At 39.5% G+C, this 17,793-nt stretch overlaps 1 protein-coding gene across 8 annotated transcripts in view; it reads left to right on the top strand.

The window, feature by feature from the left end:
- The window catches only part of Phkb (phosphorylase kinase regulatory subunit beta), a 174,183-nt gene that overhangs the window by 34,156 nt on the left and 122,234 nt on the right, over window positions 1–17,793 (top strand). For all 8 annotated transcript variants that reach the window (XM_075976785.1, XM_075976787.1, XM_075976790.1 and 5 more), the window contains 2 exons: window positions 8,797–8,904; window positions 14,210–14,290. In XM_075976785.1, the coding sequence (XP_075832900.1) occupies window positions 8,797–8,904; window positions 14,210–14,290 (189 nt within the window). The remainder of the gene's footprint in view (window positions 1–8,796; window positions 8,905–14,209; window positions 14,291–17,793) is intronic.

Raw genomic sequence — 17,793 nt, forward strand, 5'->3', positions numbered from 1 at the left:
TAGGAGAGAATAGTGGAAACCCTTCCAAATACGAGTTAGCTCACAGGGCCAATGGTGATACTTGTAAGCATTCTTTTCTGAGATGTCAGATGTGGAGTTACTGGATCAGCTCTTTTCAGGACAATCAACAGGTTGATGCGCTGGCTTCTAATTTTACCAGCTGCATTTAGATAAGCTGACTTCCACATGCTTCTGTTTTGTTTGTTGTTGTTGTTGTTTTTATCTGTAAACTATGAATCCCAGTCATGCCTGCTTCATACAGTTTCTGTGAGGAAAGTACTTGGGGTACTGGTCCTCCAGGTATTAATGTTTCCCCTCTCCTATTAGACCGTGCCCTTCCAAAGTGTTTATGGATTCTTCACTTGGGCAGAGATGCACAGCAGTGATCTCTTAGTGGTTTGTACGTCATGATCATATGAATATATTGTTTTAACTTCTACTTGAAAAAAAATTCAAATGTGATAACAGATCTTTCTAGGATCTATCTTTGAAGTCATAACTTTAAAAAATATTATATTTTGCCAACAGAATATAGCAGTATCTTTAGCTGGCAGAAAAAAGTGTACTTATTCTAGCTGAAAGGGAGGCATTCAACAAAAGCACCACCTATTTACTCAGATCTAATTTTGCAGATAATCTTTGCAAAGATTGTCAAGATGCTAAAAAAATGTCATATGTTGTACTTTGGATTGATGGAATTAAACTGGCAAGACATACGTTAAATTGATATAATTATGGTTACTTTTTTTTTGAAATGTGATAGTACTGTTCACTTTCTAAGTATCCCTTCATTAATGCTAAATCTTTAAAAGGTCAACGTTTCTCTTTAAAGTATTGTAAGAGTCATGAATTTCGTGTGTTTGCTAAACAAGCTGACAGACGTAATTTGGAATTGTTCATCAGATGGAAGGCAGTGACATGATGACGTAAAGCCTTCTCCCTCCCTGTGGTATGAGTAGCCAGTGGGTACTGGCCCTTTCTAAATATTATTCACTTTTACCAAGTAGTTACCATAATTGTGTTTTCTTTTAAATAGAGCTTGAGTTTAACTTAAACTTTTTGAAATCCCTCAAATTATAAGGAACTAACATTACTTTCCATAGGTATTATTAATGTAAACCATTAAAATAAATGGGGGGGGAGGGTTGAATTATTTTGAATTTTTATCATACTAAAATTGCTTCCATGCAGGAGACATAAACAATGCCTACATCTTTTTCTAGAGTTCTAATGACAAACTGAACTACTGCACTGAAGTTTACTCTGGAGAATCAGTGGGCTTATTAGGATGACTTATAGTGCATGGGTTAGGGGTCATGGGCAGGAGTATATGTGGCCTTAAAGCAGCCACACTGGAAGGTCTGCACCCAGCATGGGTGATGATTCGCCCATGGCCACATAGATGGAACCTCTTCTGAGTCCTTGCTAGCTTATATACTCTAGCTCTTTTCTGAGTCCATTCACAATCAGGGTAGAATTCATAGAACTAACTGGTAGGGCAGGAGTCAGATGTTTGGGTGACGGTCCCATGACTCTTCTTGTGCCTACTCCAATGATGGGCTGTCAACAGTCAGCAAGCCTGGCCGTGATGATCTTTTGTAAGCCGGCACAGCTAAACTCATGAAGGTGGTGATAGTTGATGACTCAGAGAATAGTCCTGGACAGCATTGTCTGTACCACATATATATTGGGGTTTCAAGTAATTTTATTATCATAACCTTTCTTGAGCCCTCTATCTTTTTGGAGTAGGGAAGTGGAATGTATTACTATAACCTACACGGAGTATGAGGAATTGATTCAGATACTGGATGCTATAGCTAGATTAATGTCGGTTACCATACGTTCTGTGAACTTTTCATGGTGAGATGCGAACAAACACCTGTTGCCCCAGAAAGGGCATAAACAACAGAACAAAGTACAGTTCTACCAAATCCAACTTGGCAAACCTATGAGTTTCTTATGCTTGCCTACATGGATGAACGGTTACCTATATAGCACAGATGACTCCAAAGCAGCCATACCACCAAAAATTACATCACCTTAGCTTCCCAATGGTTGCCGAGATGGAATCCCCTCTTGAGTTAACCTTCAACACTACAGACTCTACCATCAGCCTAGGCCACAAACCACATGCATGTAGGTCATGCTTAAAACATATGTGAAGGAGATGTAGAATGGAGAGACAGAGATCTCAGTTGAGGTTGAATAACCCTCCTCCTAAGAGGGAAGGTCAACAGGCTGTATCTTTCTATTGTTGTTTGTTTGCTTGCTTGTTTTGAGACAGTCTCTTTGTAGCTCTGTGTAGAATATTTGTTTAACTAGACAAAGATGTGTTACCATTGCTTATGTTGCTTTTGTTTTACTATGTAAAGGTGTGCTGCATTTGTTTATGTGGTATTTGTTTAACAATATAAAGATATGTTGCTTTGCCTGCCTAAGGCACCTGATTGGTCTAATAAAAAGCTGGTGGCTAATAGCTAGGCAGTGGAGGGCCTGGCAGGAAGGGAGAACAAATAGGAGAGGGAATCTAGGCTCAAGAGAGGAAAGGAGAGAGAACCAGGGAGAAAGAGAGGGAGACCCTGGGCAGCCTCCAGTCAGCAAGGCAGGGAGGAAGCAGTAAAAGTAGAACATTCATAATGAAAGAAAGGTAAAGGGCCCTGAGGCAAAACACAGATGAAGAGAAACAGGTTAATTTAAGTTATAAGAGCTAGTGGGGCAAGAACAAGATAAGGCTGAACTTTCATAACTAATAATGTCTCCATTTCATTATTTGGGAGTTGGCGTTCTGAAAAAGCCTGCTACATAGCCTTAGTTGTCCCAAAACTCACTCTGTAATCCAGGCTGGCCTTGAACTCACAGAGATCTGCCTGTCTCTTTCTCTGCTTCTGCCTCTGCCTCCCAAGTGCTGGGACTAAAAGTGTTCACTATCACACCCAGCAACAGGCTGGATCTTAAGGGTCTATTCCAGGTAGTGACAGCAGCTCTGATGAAGGGAGTTGTTTTAGTTTTATATATGTTTCTGTGATAAAACATCCTGACAAAAAGCCTCTTGGTAGAGAAAGGGGTTTATTTAGCTGTTATTCCAATTACAGTCTATCATTTGGGGACTGTTAAGGCATGAAGTCACCCAACAAGTCCCATCCCACCACAGTCTAGCGCATAGAGAATAAGCACAGCCTTCTTGCTCCTGCACAGCTAGCTTTCTTCTCTCGTGCTGTTCAGGCCATCCCCACCTAGACTGTGTTGCTGCTTCCAAGGTGCGAGTCTTCCTGCTGCCATTAGAAATCAAGGCAGATATTCCCACAGGCCAGCCTGATCTAGATAATTCTTCAGAAAGACTCTGCACAAAGATTTTTAGGTTTTTTCCTTTTGAAACCTGCACAGTGGTAACAGTAGGAGAGAAGTAATCTAAGCATCACACCTTCTATTACTTCTTCCCTTCTGGGTGAGTCATTTTCCTTATGGATTGATGGCAGGGCGAATATTGTTTTATTGTATGTGTGTGCCAAACACGTGTGGAGGTCAAAAGACAACCTGCTGAAGTCAGTTTTTACTTTCCACCAAATGGGTCCCAAGAACGAACTCAGGTTGCTTGACAGCAAGCATCTTTACCTGCTCAGCTCTCACCTGCCTGTGAACGTGTGTTTAGTGTGTGTGTGTGTGTGTGCGCGCGCGCGCGCTCACGTGCGCACATAGACTATGGTGCATGTGTAGAGGGCAGAAGACACCTAAAAGGAGTGAGTTCTCAGTTTCCACCATGATTCAGAATCAGGCTTGGTGGCAACCTCCTTTCTAGGCCTTTAAAGAGTGAAATGACCTTTTCTTACAACTAAAGCAAGCACACTTGTGTGACTTGTTTGGCCTCAAGCCTTATATTCTTTGATTTCTGAAATTGATTCAGAATCTAGAAAGTCTGAGTTTTTCTTGTTTCAGAGTGTGTGTGTGTGTGTGTGTGTGTGTGTGTGTGTGTGTGTGTGTGTAATGTGCTTCCTGAGCATTTTGTAAAAACATTCACTAAAAGATATTTTACATTTATTAGGGAGTTGAAGTGAGTACATGGAATTGGCCTTGATTTGTAAGATATGCAACGGTATCATTTTGTGTTTTATTACTTTGTCTGGGTTATTGTTTATTAATGTCTTACTTCCTAATATTCCATTTGTTCTTGTCCTGGCTAGTTTTATGTCAGCTTACCACAAACTAGAGTCATTTGGGAAGAGGAACCACAACGGAGAAAGTGCCTCCACCACATTGGCCTGTAGGAAGTCTGTGGTGCATTTTCATAATTAGTGACTGATGAGGGAGGACTTAGCCCATCATGGGTGGGCCATCCCTGGGCTGGTGGTCCTGGGTTCTATAAGAAAACAGACTGACTGAGCAAGCCACAAGGAGCAAGTAAGTAGGCAGCACTCTTCAGTGGCGTCTGCATCAGCTCCTGCCTCAAGGCCCCTGCCCTGGCTTCCCTTTGACAGTGATGTGGAAGTGTAAATGAAATAATCCCTCTCCTTCGCAAGCTGGTTTTGGCCATGGTATTTCATCACCTTAGAAGCCCCAGTGAGACAGCTCTGTCTCACCGCCCTTGTGACGAAAGTGCAGAGCTTCATGGCTGCCCTGCAGTTGGCTTGGAGGGCTTCCAGTGGCTGTGCCCCATGCTTAATTTCATTCACAATGCTGCTGAGTAGTTTTGAACCAGTGAGAAATCACTGAACTTTTGTAAAATTTGTTCTTCCAGAACACGTACAAAGATGGGATGATTATTTTCCTCTAACTGTGTATTTTAAGCCTATAAATTAAGAATATATGACAAATTAGCTATCCCAAATAAACTATTTACTCACAGTGGGAAAAATTTTCATGAAAAATTTAAAATACAAGTAAAATAAATTCTGATATGGTTTAGAAACATGCACTATAATCGTTTTCTTGATCTTAGGAAATGCTAGGTAGCCTATAAACTACTAATGAATGTATTTTGTTTCTTGACTGTTCTCAAGAGTACATTTTGTTTGAAGTTGACATACAGCATACCCCATTAATTTTCAAAGTGTACAGAATTTGATTTTTTTCTGAAATCTTAAATTGCATGCCTCTTAGCAGCTTTGAAATTCAAAGCCATTCTATAACTTCCCCTGTGAGCATCTTTAATCATTTAGCAGTGAGTTTTCCCCTGACACAGCGCTTAGAAATAAAGTCTCCTGCTGGGTTCTTGCATGTCTTAAAGACAAATGACAAGCATCATCTTGTCAACAGCTGCCGTGGCTTCATTCACCTGACAGAGCCTCATGTTAGATCCCTGTTACATGGGGTGCTGGATCAAATCCCTCCATCAGACTGGCCTGTACTTCATGATTATAAACATGACAGGGCCCAGCCCGCTGTGGGCAGTGTCACCTCTGGCCATGCTGTCTTTAGCTATGTAAGAAAGCGAGCTGAGCAAGATGTGGAAAGCTATGTGGTCAGCAGGGCTTCCTTCATGCTCTCTGCTTCAGGCTTTGCCTCTTGCCTCCTCCTTGAGTTCCAGTCCTGATTTCCTTCAACGATGGGCTGTAACCTGTAAGCTAACTATCAGTCCGTGTTTATCACAGCAGCAGAAGAGCGGTCTAGGACAGACGGGGTTAGTGATGTGCTGGACCTGACCGTGTTTGGGGGGAGGATTGTGGGAGAGCTTGGCACTGTTGGCTGGGAAAGCCATTGAGTCCTCAGAGGGATTGGAAGATAAATGTATTGAGAGAAATGCAGACTCTGGAAGCCTGGCTTGTGAAATCTCAGGAAAGTTTGAGTTCCTTGAAGACTCTGTTGGGACTGCTCCTGTGATATATGTGGATTAGAAATTTGTGGGAACGAAACATGGAATGCTTTACTAGGACGACGGATGCTGGCTCCTGGGGCTGAACACTCAGCTGTGATTAATCTCAGACCAGCATCGTGGAGGGAAGTGTTTCTCAGGGTCAGGAACGCAGCAAACTAGGACATTAGGGAACACGAGTCTTGTTTCAGTTCAGCTATATTTCTGATTAGGAGTCTGGAATACTGTTCGTTTCCTTGAGATAATAATGGAATAATCATGACAGTGAGAAAGGAATGACTTTTGCTTGTGCCTTTCCAGGCTATTGCTTATGTTCTTCTATGGAAACAGAATGTCTACTTTTTCTGAGTCCCTCAGTTACTTTACAAATGGAAAATGTACACCTCCAGTTGTTTCCTCTTTTTGGGGGCTGGGGAGGGCAGGTGGTTTCTCTGTAGCTTTGGAGCCTGTCTTGGAATTCACACTGTATACCAGGTTGGCCTCAAACTTACAGAAATTTGCCTTTCTCTGCCTCTCGAGGGCCGGGATTAAAGGCATTCACTATCGCTGCCTGGCTTGTTGCTGTTTTTTCATACACTATTTAATATACTATGACAATTTTGTACATATAAATAATGTGTTCTAATCACATCCACCCTAATACGTTCAACATCACTTCATATCTTCTACTTTGAAAAGGCATTTATTTGTTTGTTTGTTTATATTTATGTACCAGATATGTGTCTATTGCTCTTGGAGGCTAGAAGAAGAGTGTTGGATCCCAAAGGCTTAGAGATACAGAAGTTGTAAGCCACATGTATCTGCTAGGGCTTGAAGCCAGTGTTCTTACCTGCTCAGCTATGTCTCCAGCCCTTTCTACCTGCCCCCAGCCCCAGTTTCTTGGTTTTTGTAAGCCTTCGAGTATAATTAGTGCTACCTATTGGGATTTAGACTGCTCTGATGGCTTGTTCTTATGTGGGTAATTGTAACTGCAGTGAATTCATAAGTGCAGTGATCGTGTCATGACCAGAAGACTGCATCTCACAGAGTATCCCCTCGTTTTCTCAGTCTGATATCTTGCTGATAGAGCCTGACTTTGGTCTTGTTGACTTTAGTCATATTTGTTTCTGCAGGGTCATGGGTGATTTGGAATATGATTTTAAGATGTGTTACGTTTGTTAATGCTGTGGAACATTTGTTTAATGATGCAAAATGTGTTGCATTCTTTTATGATATATTTGTTTAACTCTGTGAAGCTGTGTTCCTGTGCCTGTCTTAAACACCTGATTGGTCTAATAAAGAGTTGAACAGCCAATGGCAAGGCAGGAGAAAGGATAGGAGAAAGGAGAACCTTTCTTTACTCCCATTATTTCTAAAACCAAATCTATGGATGCTTCACACACCCAGTGTTCTGTTGTTTAATTCAGTTTTACCATCAACTGCCTGGACTCGATGTAGATTACAGAGGCTGTAGGCTCAGTACTCTAAAACTACTTCTGACTTCAGAGCCTACTAGCAAGCAGTGGGCCCCCAGGTTACCCACATCTGACTTCACTATGAATTTGAGGTCCCATGGAATGAACATTGGAATCAATAAATGTTGTTTAAGTTCAATTGAGCAGGCCCTGAAAGGGGATGGATGTTTCTGTCTTTGGAGCTATGTCTTGATTGTTTAGAATTTGTACTTTGTAATCTACAATGATTAATACAGGGTCATTAGCCCATACATAGTTCCAGCTACTCCAAAGAAGTAGATAGATCCTCTCAGCTTGTTATTTGAGATCAGATTCGCCAACACGGCAAGAGACAGCCAGCTGGGGGGGGGGGGCAAATTATATGTAATTAGTAAATAAAAATGTATTCTATACCGTCAGAATTGTTATCTTGGTAATTATGTCTGGATGAGAAATGAAAATATATTTGCTGTACCATAGTTAAAATGTGTTTATTTTTAGAGAAAGAAATCCAATCTGAGGTTTGGATACTTAACTGCATTAGGATATAGTCTAAAGTACTTTTCCATTCAACTGTCATGTCAATAAGCATTTCCAGGCAACTGTATAGCTAAGTATTGTCACAGGGACCTTGTTTTACTTAAGAAACATATGTTTTACTCAAAATCAAAAAAGATTGACTGGCAAGGTGCCAACAAGCTTGATGACCTAAGCCAATCCTCAGGCCACACATGATGGAAGGAGAGAACTGATTCCCACAAGTTGTCTTCTAACCTTCAATATCATGTGTGGTGCTATACACACTGTTCTAGTTAGGGTTTCTGTTGCTGTGAGCAGACACCATGACCATGGCAACTTTTATAAAGGAAAACATTTAACTGGGGTGGCTTACAGTTGAGAGGTTTAGCCCATTATCATCATGGTGGGAAGCAAGGCAGCATGCAGGTAGACATGGTGCTGGAGAAGGAGCTGAGAGCTCTTACATAGTGACCTCCAGGTAATAGGAAGTTGTCTGAGACAATGGACATGGCTTAAGCATATATGAGACCTCAAAGCCCACCCCCATAGTGACACACTTCCTCCAACAAGTCCTTACCTGCTCCAACAAAGCCATACCTCCTAATAGTGTCACTCCCTATGAGCTTATGGTGCCATCACATTCAAACCACTACACACACACACACACACACACACACACACACACACACACACACACAATGTGTTTATACACTATAAATAAAATAAATGTTAAAAACTCAATCAATAATATGTAAAACATTGCCAACAAACTATTGCTGTCATGCTTACATGCTCCCTACTCCATTCGAATTCAGTGCTGTGAACTATCATTTGGTAGATATGTCTACTCTAATAAGTTAGTCATTGTGACCTTTGTCTATCGTGATTCCTTAGAAAGGTGCTGTTTCTGCTTTGTCCGTTCCCCAGCCTGTAAGCTTTAGCTTTCCTTATAAGAAAAATCACGTGAAAATAGCAAACACTCCTAACTTTAGATGAGCATGTGAATGACCTTCACGCTTATTTTATATTCGCTCCCAGGTCCAGCAGTTTAAGCAAGATCCACGGCCCACAACCTGTCTTCACTCCATTTTCAGTGTGCACACAGGAGACGAGCTGCTCACCTATGAAGAGTATGGCCATCTTCAGGTAAAAGAAAAATATTTACTTCTCTACCATTTACATTCCGTATCATGGCATGTTTGAGGCTACTTATACTGTTTCAAAGTAAATTTCATAACTTTAAAATAGTAGAATATATGAACCCTGAAATGGAAAAGGAAGTTTATTGGTAACCCATGAGGCTGAAGGAATTGCTGTCATGGAATATTAGAACATACCACGTTCATGGAGTGATCAGATGGGTTATTTCCCTTTAGAAGGTGGATGTCTACTCTTCCTCCAGTAAGCGAAACTTGTTTATATACTTAAAAGAATTCCTGCACTTGGAAATAAACAGCATTTACAGGTGTAAAACAATTATTCAGAAGTTTATGTTGGACCACAGATCATTTTTAGTATATCTACTCTAGGGAAGGCTAAATACTCCTATGGGAATATCACAAACATTTTGAAACCTGTCAGCTTTGTGTTTTGTTAAACTCTATACCTATGCTAAAAATGTACCATAGAATGTTTTCTTTTCAATACCACCCTCATGTCTGTGTATTTTAAGATGCTATCCTGTAGCTTGTTTGTAAGATATAAATATTATATATACTATTTATCCTTAACAGAGTTTATTTTTGTTTACCTGTGTGTCCTGCTACTTTGGGATAAGATACTTATTAATCATATATTCCTTACTAAAAATAAGAGTTTTTCTTGTGTATAGTTGCCCTTGTGTGTGCACATACACTTACAGGTGCGCGTGCACATACATCTAAATATAGTAGATGAGTGCATAGAGAGCCAGTGACAACCTGCAGTATATAGTTAGTTACTTGAGCACGATCCAACTTGAGATAGGTCCTGTCATTGCTCCAGTGCTCACTGATAAGGCTAGGTCGGCTAGCTACTGAGCCCGGGGATCTGTCTGTTTTTGCTTTCCCAGCATTGGGATTACCAGCGGTGCCAGCACATCCAGTGTGGGTTCTGGAGATTATGATATTCTCATACATGGCAAGCACTTTACCAGCTGAGCTATCTCTCCAGTTGGAGTTTCTCTTTTCTATAATTTCCTCCTGTTGTAAATGTCTTATTAAATTAATGAATCAGTTGAGTGGATTATATTATTAGTTCTACTTAGAAGATGGAACCTACCTTCAGAAATAAAAGCATGTTTATAAATTTGGAAGAATACCAAACTTTTGTATGTTGTCTCCAAACACAGAAAATGCTGTACCCATTTCCATATAGCAGAAACTTGTTTGTTTTTAATGATAACGCAGTTAAATGTATTTTCCAAAAACTTGCTTATAGATAAGCAAAATCAAAATAGAAGTGTGTAGTCTTAACTTTCTTTTAAACAAATAAACATTATGTTAGTTAGTACGTAAAGGTACCTGCCACCCTACCTGATGACCTTTCTGTTCAATTATATCCATGTGTCAGTTAACAATCCTCTCTTTACCCACATTTCCACGCCTTTCCCAGGTCTGTGGTAAATGCTAATCCAGTCTCTGCTTTGAGATTGCCTAGTTAGCATCCATGTATGAGAACATGTGTTCATTGTCATTGTGTCTCTGACTTGCTTCATGTATGTCCTCTAGTCCACTTATGTTGGTACAAATGGCAGAATTTTATTCTTTCCCATGGCTGAGTAATACTGAATTGAGTGCATGTCCTACTTTTTCTTTGCCCATCCATCAACAGCTGAAGTTGTGTTGACAGTTGTGAATGCTGCTGTAGTGAGCTTATGAGCTTACATGTCACTTTGATGTGTTGGCTTCTGTCCTTTTCATGTGCACGTAAGATTAGGGCTGTTGGTCATGGTAGCTGTAGGGTGTTTTTGGAGTCCTGTGGGATGTTCTGTGACAGCTGCACTATTGAGAGTCCCCTCACTTCACATTCATCTTCCGTCTTTTTGATAATAGTCAATCTGACTGGGAAAAGATGGTATCTAATTATCACTTTGATTTATCTTCTCCATTCTTGCTTATACTTTTTGCTCAATTTTATGTTCTCTTTTGGATAATGCCTATTTAAGTCATTGTTTAATTGTATTATTTTGTTGTTGCTGCATTGAATTCTGTATATATCCTAGAAATTAGTCCCTTATGTAGTGAATAGTTTACAGATTCTCTCGTTCTGCAGTTTCTCTTGATTCTGTTGACTGCTGCTTGTGCTTTGGAGTCAGGCACCACATCTGCCCCCAGAGCTTCTCCCCTGTGTTTTCTTTCATCAATTTTATAATTCTTTGCCTCCCATTTAACTCATTATTCTCCTTGGGTCTAGCTGTGCACATGATGAGTGAGGGATCAGATTTCTTCCTTCTGCATGGGAGCATCCCTTTTCTCAATGCTGGTCATTATAGAGACTATGGTTATCTTTCTCAACAGCCCAGTTGGTTGTAAAAAAGTTTTGTTTTAGGATTTAATATTAGTTAAGGTCCATTGGTCCTTCTGTTTTCAACATATGCTTCAATCTGTTTATTTTCTTTCTTTTTTTGTTATTTTATTTTGCTGTTATTTTAAGAGATGGGATCTTTTTTAGTGCACTGGATGGTGCTAATCTTCTGGGATCAATGATCCTCCCTGCTTCAGCCTCTCAGGTAGCTAGAAGTCAGCTCCGCATGCTTTATTTTGTAATCCAGAATTTGAACGCGGTGCCTCTTACATTGTAGGCATTGAACAGAATTCTGCTATAGTTTCCTAGTTACTCACATACATACCCTAAACGTTCAAGCGCAGAATTCTTTGCTGCTTCTACTTGTTCCTGTAACTCTGCCCATAGGACTGGAGTTTCTCTGAAATCATTCCTGGCAGGCCATTCACAGTGATAGAAGATTTTTGGATGAGCTTTCCTGCAGGGAAAACTCTACTCTGGCATGTGCTTAAGAAGAATGTTCCGAACCTAGATACTCTGTCTTCCTGTAGGGCACGCTTGTACCTTGACAAACTTGGCTTCCAGGGTTCCAGGAGCTATGGAGACCTCCAAAATTGGCGTGGGTTCTATAAAGCCCAGCAGCAGGGTCTTAGTGACACAGGGCTACTTTGTCCAAGGCTTTGAAAAGCACCAGTAATTTTCTGCCCCAACTTCCTGATGTAACTTAGTGAAAATTAGGAAATGTCGGGAAATGCAAACCAGCCACACAGTTAGGGAATGACAATCTTTTACATATAAATACAGACTGCAGGTCACCTACTTACACTTTTTAACTCAGTTTTGCAATATCCTGACATACTTTTGCTTAAATTTTATTTGTTTAACTAAAATTTTATTGAGATATAATTTGTTTGCCATATGGTTTATCTATTTGAGGTGTACCATTTTGTGGTTTTAGTATATTCTAAGTTGTAAGACAGTTACTGTAAAACTATACTGGTTCTGTTCTGCTCTCCGCGCTCTACTCCCTATGCTCTATGGGAACTAGGGTGAAAATTTAAAAACACAAAAACGGACAGACAGAGGGGGCCACGGGGACAACCTTGAAGCAAGAATGCCAAAGAATGCCCACTTTGTTGTGCTCAGGGGTAGCTTATACAGGGCTCTGGCCACGCCCCAGCTCTCGGGATCTTTCAGCTGCAGACTCACCAGAACCCACTCCCCTGCCATCAGGGTCTCTTGCTCAGATCAGCTGCAGGCTGCTCAGAGCTGAGGAAAACAGGTTGTTTACAGGAAATTCAGGGTCTGGTGGTCCCCCAGTCACCAACAAATTACCACATTCAAATTTAGAACCTTTCTTCACCCTGAAACTTTAAGCAAAATCAGCTACTCTCCATTTTTCCTGAAGTGCCTTAAGCAACCTCTAGTCCACTTTATGCCTCTATAGACTGCGTATACATCATATACCAAAGTTATTTTTTTTCAAAGATTTATTTATTTGTTAGGCATACAGTATTCTGCCTGCATGTATGCCCACAGGCCATAAGAGGGCACCAGATCTCATTACAGGTGGTTGTGAGCCACTGTGTGATTGCTGGGAATTGAACCCAGGACCTCTGGAAGAACAACCAGTGCTCTTAACTGCTGAGCCATCTTTCTGTACCCCATATTTCAAATATAAATGCAATCATATAAGATAAGATGTTGGAGAGACTTTTGTTTCTTTGATTCAAGATATATTACCAAATGCATTCCCGAGTTAAGGAGCCAAGAAGGAGGGAGGGAAGGAAGGATAGACTTGTATCTACTTGAGATGAGTATGTTCAGACTTGAGTGTACATAGGTAGTGTTTGTGGAAATGGCTCATATAAATTTTTATTCATCTCTGGAGAAATATGGTCTCACTGTTATTCACAGTAGCTACAGCTCACTGCGTAGCTGAACTTATCCTTCCAAATGGTAGAATTTCAGGTGTTTCCATCACACGTGTTTGCTCGCTTGATTATTGACGCTAAGTCCTACAACAGCCTAGCTACAAGGAATGCTAAGGATTCAAGTGGTGAAGCTCATTCCAAGTCCGAAAGTGTGGTTCTCATTTAGAGGCTAAAGGACCAAAATCTGGAATTAGAACCCCAAAACTTGAGAACCTATAGTTTGCCATTGAAGCCATAAGAAGAATATCCTGGCTCTGGCAAAGAAAGCAACCTTCCTCTGCCTTTTTGTTCCACATCCAGAGACAGTGTTTTACTAGCTACTCTGGAGTCCTTGTGTCTAGTCAAGTTGACATTGAAAATTAATTATCACTCAAGATGTGTCCATATTGGAGACTTCATTTTCCTTTTTTATATGGGATGTTCATATATTCTATTACAAGTTAAATTAGGAAGCATTGATTTGTTTAGATCAAACAACGCATGCATTTAATACACTAATAGTTTCATGTGTTCTTAACACCCTTTCCTAAGTGGCTTTAAATTATAAAGCATACCAGTGAGTACAGGTAACACACTCCTTCACTTCTGTTTAGAATGAGATGTTTTCAAGGCGCACTCCTCGTTGTTAATAGTGTCTCGATGGAGGCGATGTCTTGTTTTTCAGTAGCTTTTTCATTACAGATGGATGGCATCATATTCGTTCCTCTGGGGCAAACTTGTTCCAAAAATAAGATCTTTAGACTCAGAATTTGGAAATTGAAGGAAACAAATGTTACAGAAGCCATGCTAAGAATTCTTCTCACGGCCTTCTCAGATCCCGTCATGTGATAACCAGCACAGTGAATTTGGAATTTTAGCACATCACATAAAATGCCGGTTTTCTTGTTCTATATTGGGTTCATATCTTTTATTTAGTGATAGGGAAGAAATTATTTGTATCTGGCACTATTGGCAAAAATTACAGCATATATATTAATTTCATATCATAATATTTTCATTCTCCCTTTAACTCTAACTGTTGCTGTTTGTTTCAGATAAACGCAGTGTCACTGTTTCTCCTCTACCTGGTGGAAATGATTTCTTCAGGGCTCCAGATAATCTATAACACAGACGAGGTATGATCGCCACATGTCCTGTTACTGGATTTCATGTAGAGGATATCTGATTTTTCCCTTTATTAACAATTTACTTTTAATTTGATTAAAAATAAGCTTTTTAGCGAGGCTGTGGTGGTGCATGTCTTTAATTCCAGCACTTGGAAGGCAGAGGCAGGTGGATCTCTGTGACTTTGAGGCCAGCTTTGTCTACAGAGTGAGTTCCAGGATAGCTGAGACTACATAGAGAAACCCTGTCTCAAGAAACCACACACAAAAAAAGCTCTTTTAAATTTTAGATAGTAGATACTAGATTTTGGATTAAATCTAAATTATCTTTTTACCAAAATTCCTTTTGTGTTAATTTTTTAGTGTATGAAATAAGTTCCAATATAACATTTATATGCACTCATACAATAGGTAGATATTGTTGTACCTCCCTCATATTGCCTCGACCCTTATCCTCCCGGCTTCCTCTTTTGTTCTTCCTATTAGTCTGTATGTCTTCTCTCTCTTCCTTTCTACTTCCTCCCTTTCCATAGCCCATCTCCTAGTTTTATGTGTCATGTGTACATATGCATGCACACACGCACGTGCACACACACACACACACAACTAGTTTCCACATATGTCTTAGTTACCATGTAAAAAAGGCCATGACCAAAAACTAAGTGGGGAAGGCGTTTATTTAACTTACACTTTCATAGTTCATCATCAAAGGAAGTCAGGAAAGGAATTCAAACAAGGCATGAACCTGGAGGCAGGGGCTGATGCAGACGCCATGGTGATGCTTACTGGCTTGTTTCATATGGTTTGCTCAGCCTGCCACCTGTCCAGGGATGACTCCACCCACCATGGACTGGACGCTCCACCATCAATAGCTAATTAAGAAAATGCCTTACAGCTTGATTTTAAGGAGGCATTTTCTCCATTAAGAGTTCTCCTTTTATATAACTCTAGCTTGTGTATCAAGCTGACATAAAACCATCCATCACAACATATGAGAGAAATTATTTGGTGTTCGTCTTTCTGAGTCTGGTGCAGTTCATCCATTTTTCTACTGATGACACTTGCAGTTTACAAGCAAGCATAGTATACTGGAGGTGGCGGAACTTCAGAGAATACTCAGAAGCACGTAACTTTCAGAAAGTTTTAATCACAATGAAAATGAAATCACTGTTACAAATTGTCTTAGTATTTTTTTCACATATTCCTTTTTATAACTACTCTTTGACAAAGTCATGCAACTTGATTGGGATTGTATTGAATATACAGGTTGCTTTTGGTGTAATTGTAATTATTGCAATGTTAATTCTTTTAATTCATGATCATAGGTGTTCTTTACATTTCTCAGTGTCTTCGTCAGTTTCTTTCATCAGTGTCTTAAAGGTTTTCATTGTAAAGATTGTTCAGATCATTGGCTGGGTTTGTTCACTTAGTTATAGGCTATCATGAATGGATTGTTGATTTCTTTTTCAGTATGTTTATCATTGATCAAGTTACTGATTTCTTTTTGTGTTAACTTACAACTTATCAGTTTGATGAAAGTACTTACCAGTTCTAAGATTTTTTAGTAGCACTTTTAATGTTTTATATAGGATTATGTTATGCAAATGTGGAAAGTCTGACTTCTTTTCTGTTTGCATCTCCTAGTCCCCCTTCTCTTGCGTTATTGCTCTAGCTAAGTCCTCAAGCACTATGCTGGATAGACTGGAGACATTTTTACGTTATTCCTCATCTTAGTGGAAATGCCTTGAGTTTTCTCCATTTATTGTGCTGTTAGCTATAGGTTTGTTGTACACAGCCTTTATTAGGTTGCAGTATCCCTCCTCCGCCTCTACCCTTCCAACTTTTTTTTTAATCATGAAGGAGTTTTGAATTTTGTAAATGACCTTTTCTGTGTGTATTGAGTTAATTATGTAATTTCTGTCTTTAAATCAATCCATTTATATGTTGAGTTACATTTATTTATTGACTTACGTTGAACCAAGCCTGTGTTGTGAAATGATGTCAACTTAGTAATAATGAATGATTATTTTGATATGATTTTGAATTTGGTTTCCAAATATTTTATTGAGAGTTTTTGTATCAATGTTCAGCAGGGAAATCTGTCTGTAATTTTCTTTTCGTTATGTCTGCCTTTTGTTTTAATATTAGCTTTGTAAAACAGAGCTTGGAGTCATGACTACTTTTTCTATTTTGTGAAATAATTATATAGTGTTTGTGTTAGTTCTCCTTTGACAGTCTGGTACAGTGAGTCTGTCTACTTCTGGGTGGGTTTTTTCTTTTCCTTGCGGGGAGGAATGACACACTTTATTACTTCAGTTTTGTTGTTGGTTATAGATTTTAAAATTATTTCATCTTTGCTAATTTTGATTGTCGTAGATATCAAAACCTCCATTTGCTTTTGTTTTCTCTAGTTTAGCAAAATACAAATTTTTAAGTTATGTCATTTTTAAAATCTCAGTGTTACCTTTAGTAATATCTCCATCTTATCTTTTATTTTACTGATTTGGGTCTTCACCCCCACCCCCACCAGTGGCTAATTTGATTACAAATTCATTAATCTTTTCAAGTAACCAGCTCTTCATTTCATTGATTTTTGGTATTTTTTGTTTGTTTTTATTTCATTTATTTCTGCCCTGCTCTTAATTATTTCTCCCTGTCTACTGCTTTTAGGGTGGCTTGGTTCTCGTTCTTCTAAAACCTTAAAAAGGATCAGTGCATTATTTGTTTTAGTTTTTTTTTCTGACTTCTCATGCAACAGATTCATGTTTTAGCAGCAGGTACTTTATTTAAGACATAATAACAGAAAGTCAGTACTTTTAATTTATGAACGTGTAGCAGTTGGGAGGTCATCTTTGCAAATACTGAACTCAGGATAGCTTTGAAACTTTGAAGGAAAGGGCTTCAGAGCCTCATCCGAAGTCTAGGGGAGATGGCTTGACTGGCAATGGGAATTCTGGTGTCAATTACACAGGATATCTAAATCATGGAACTATATGTATCTGAAGCATAAGGAAGAGGGCTGAGTCCTCATCACATCAGTAAGAGAAATAATGAGTATCTAGCAAACGATGTTAAAGGCAAAAAGTTAGTGAGACAGAACAAACGGTAAGCGAATGGAAGCAAGTAATTTAAAATGCGGGAATAACTCTGCTGCATCACAAGATCAACGATAGGGGTGGAAATTTTACCATTATTTTAGCGCCATTTTTCTTAATGGATAGCCATAGTGGGGGACTCATCTCATATGAGAATACTTTTAGAGTGAAGGGGGACACTATTTGCAATTATTTGAGGAATACAGATATAAATCAAAATTGTACATCACTGAGGTCATCCTTGAGATTTCTGGGAAGGATTTCAGTAGGATCAATGTCTTTGTGGGGAGGAGGAAAAAGGAGGAGCAACAGTATTTCTGAAAAGGACCACAGAAATATGATAGTAGAGGGTTGGGGATATCGCTCAGTGATGGTCAGTGCTTGTTCAGCTTCCTTGAGACCCTAAGCCTGACCCTCAAC

This window comes from Microtus pennsylvanicus, chromosome 6, assembly GCF_037038515.1.
Source record: "Microtus pennsylvanicus isolate mMicPen1 chromosome 6, mMicPen1.hap1, whole genome shotgun sequence".
NCBI classification, from domain to species: domain Eukaryota; kingdom Metazoa; phylum Chordata; class Mammalia; order Rodentia; family Cricetidae; genus Microtus; species Microtus pennsylvanicus.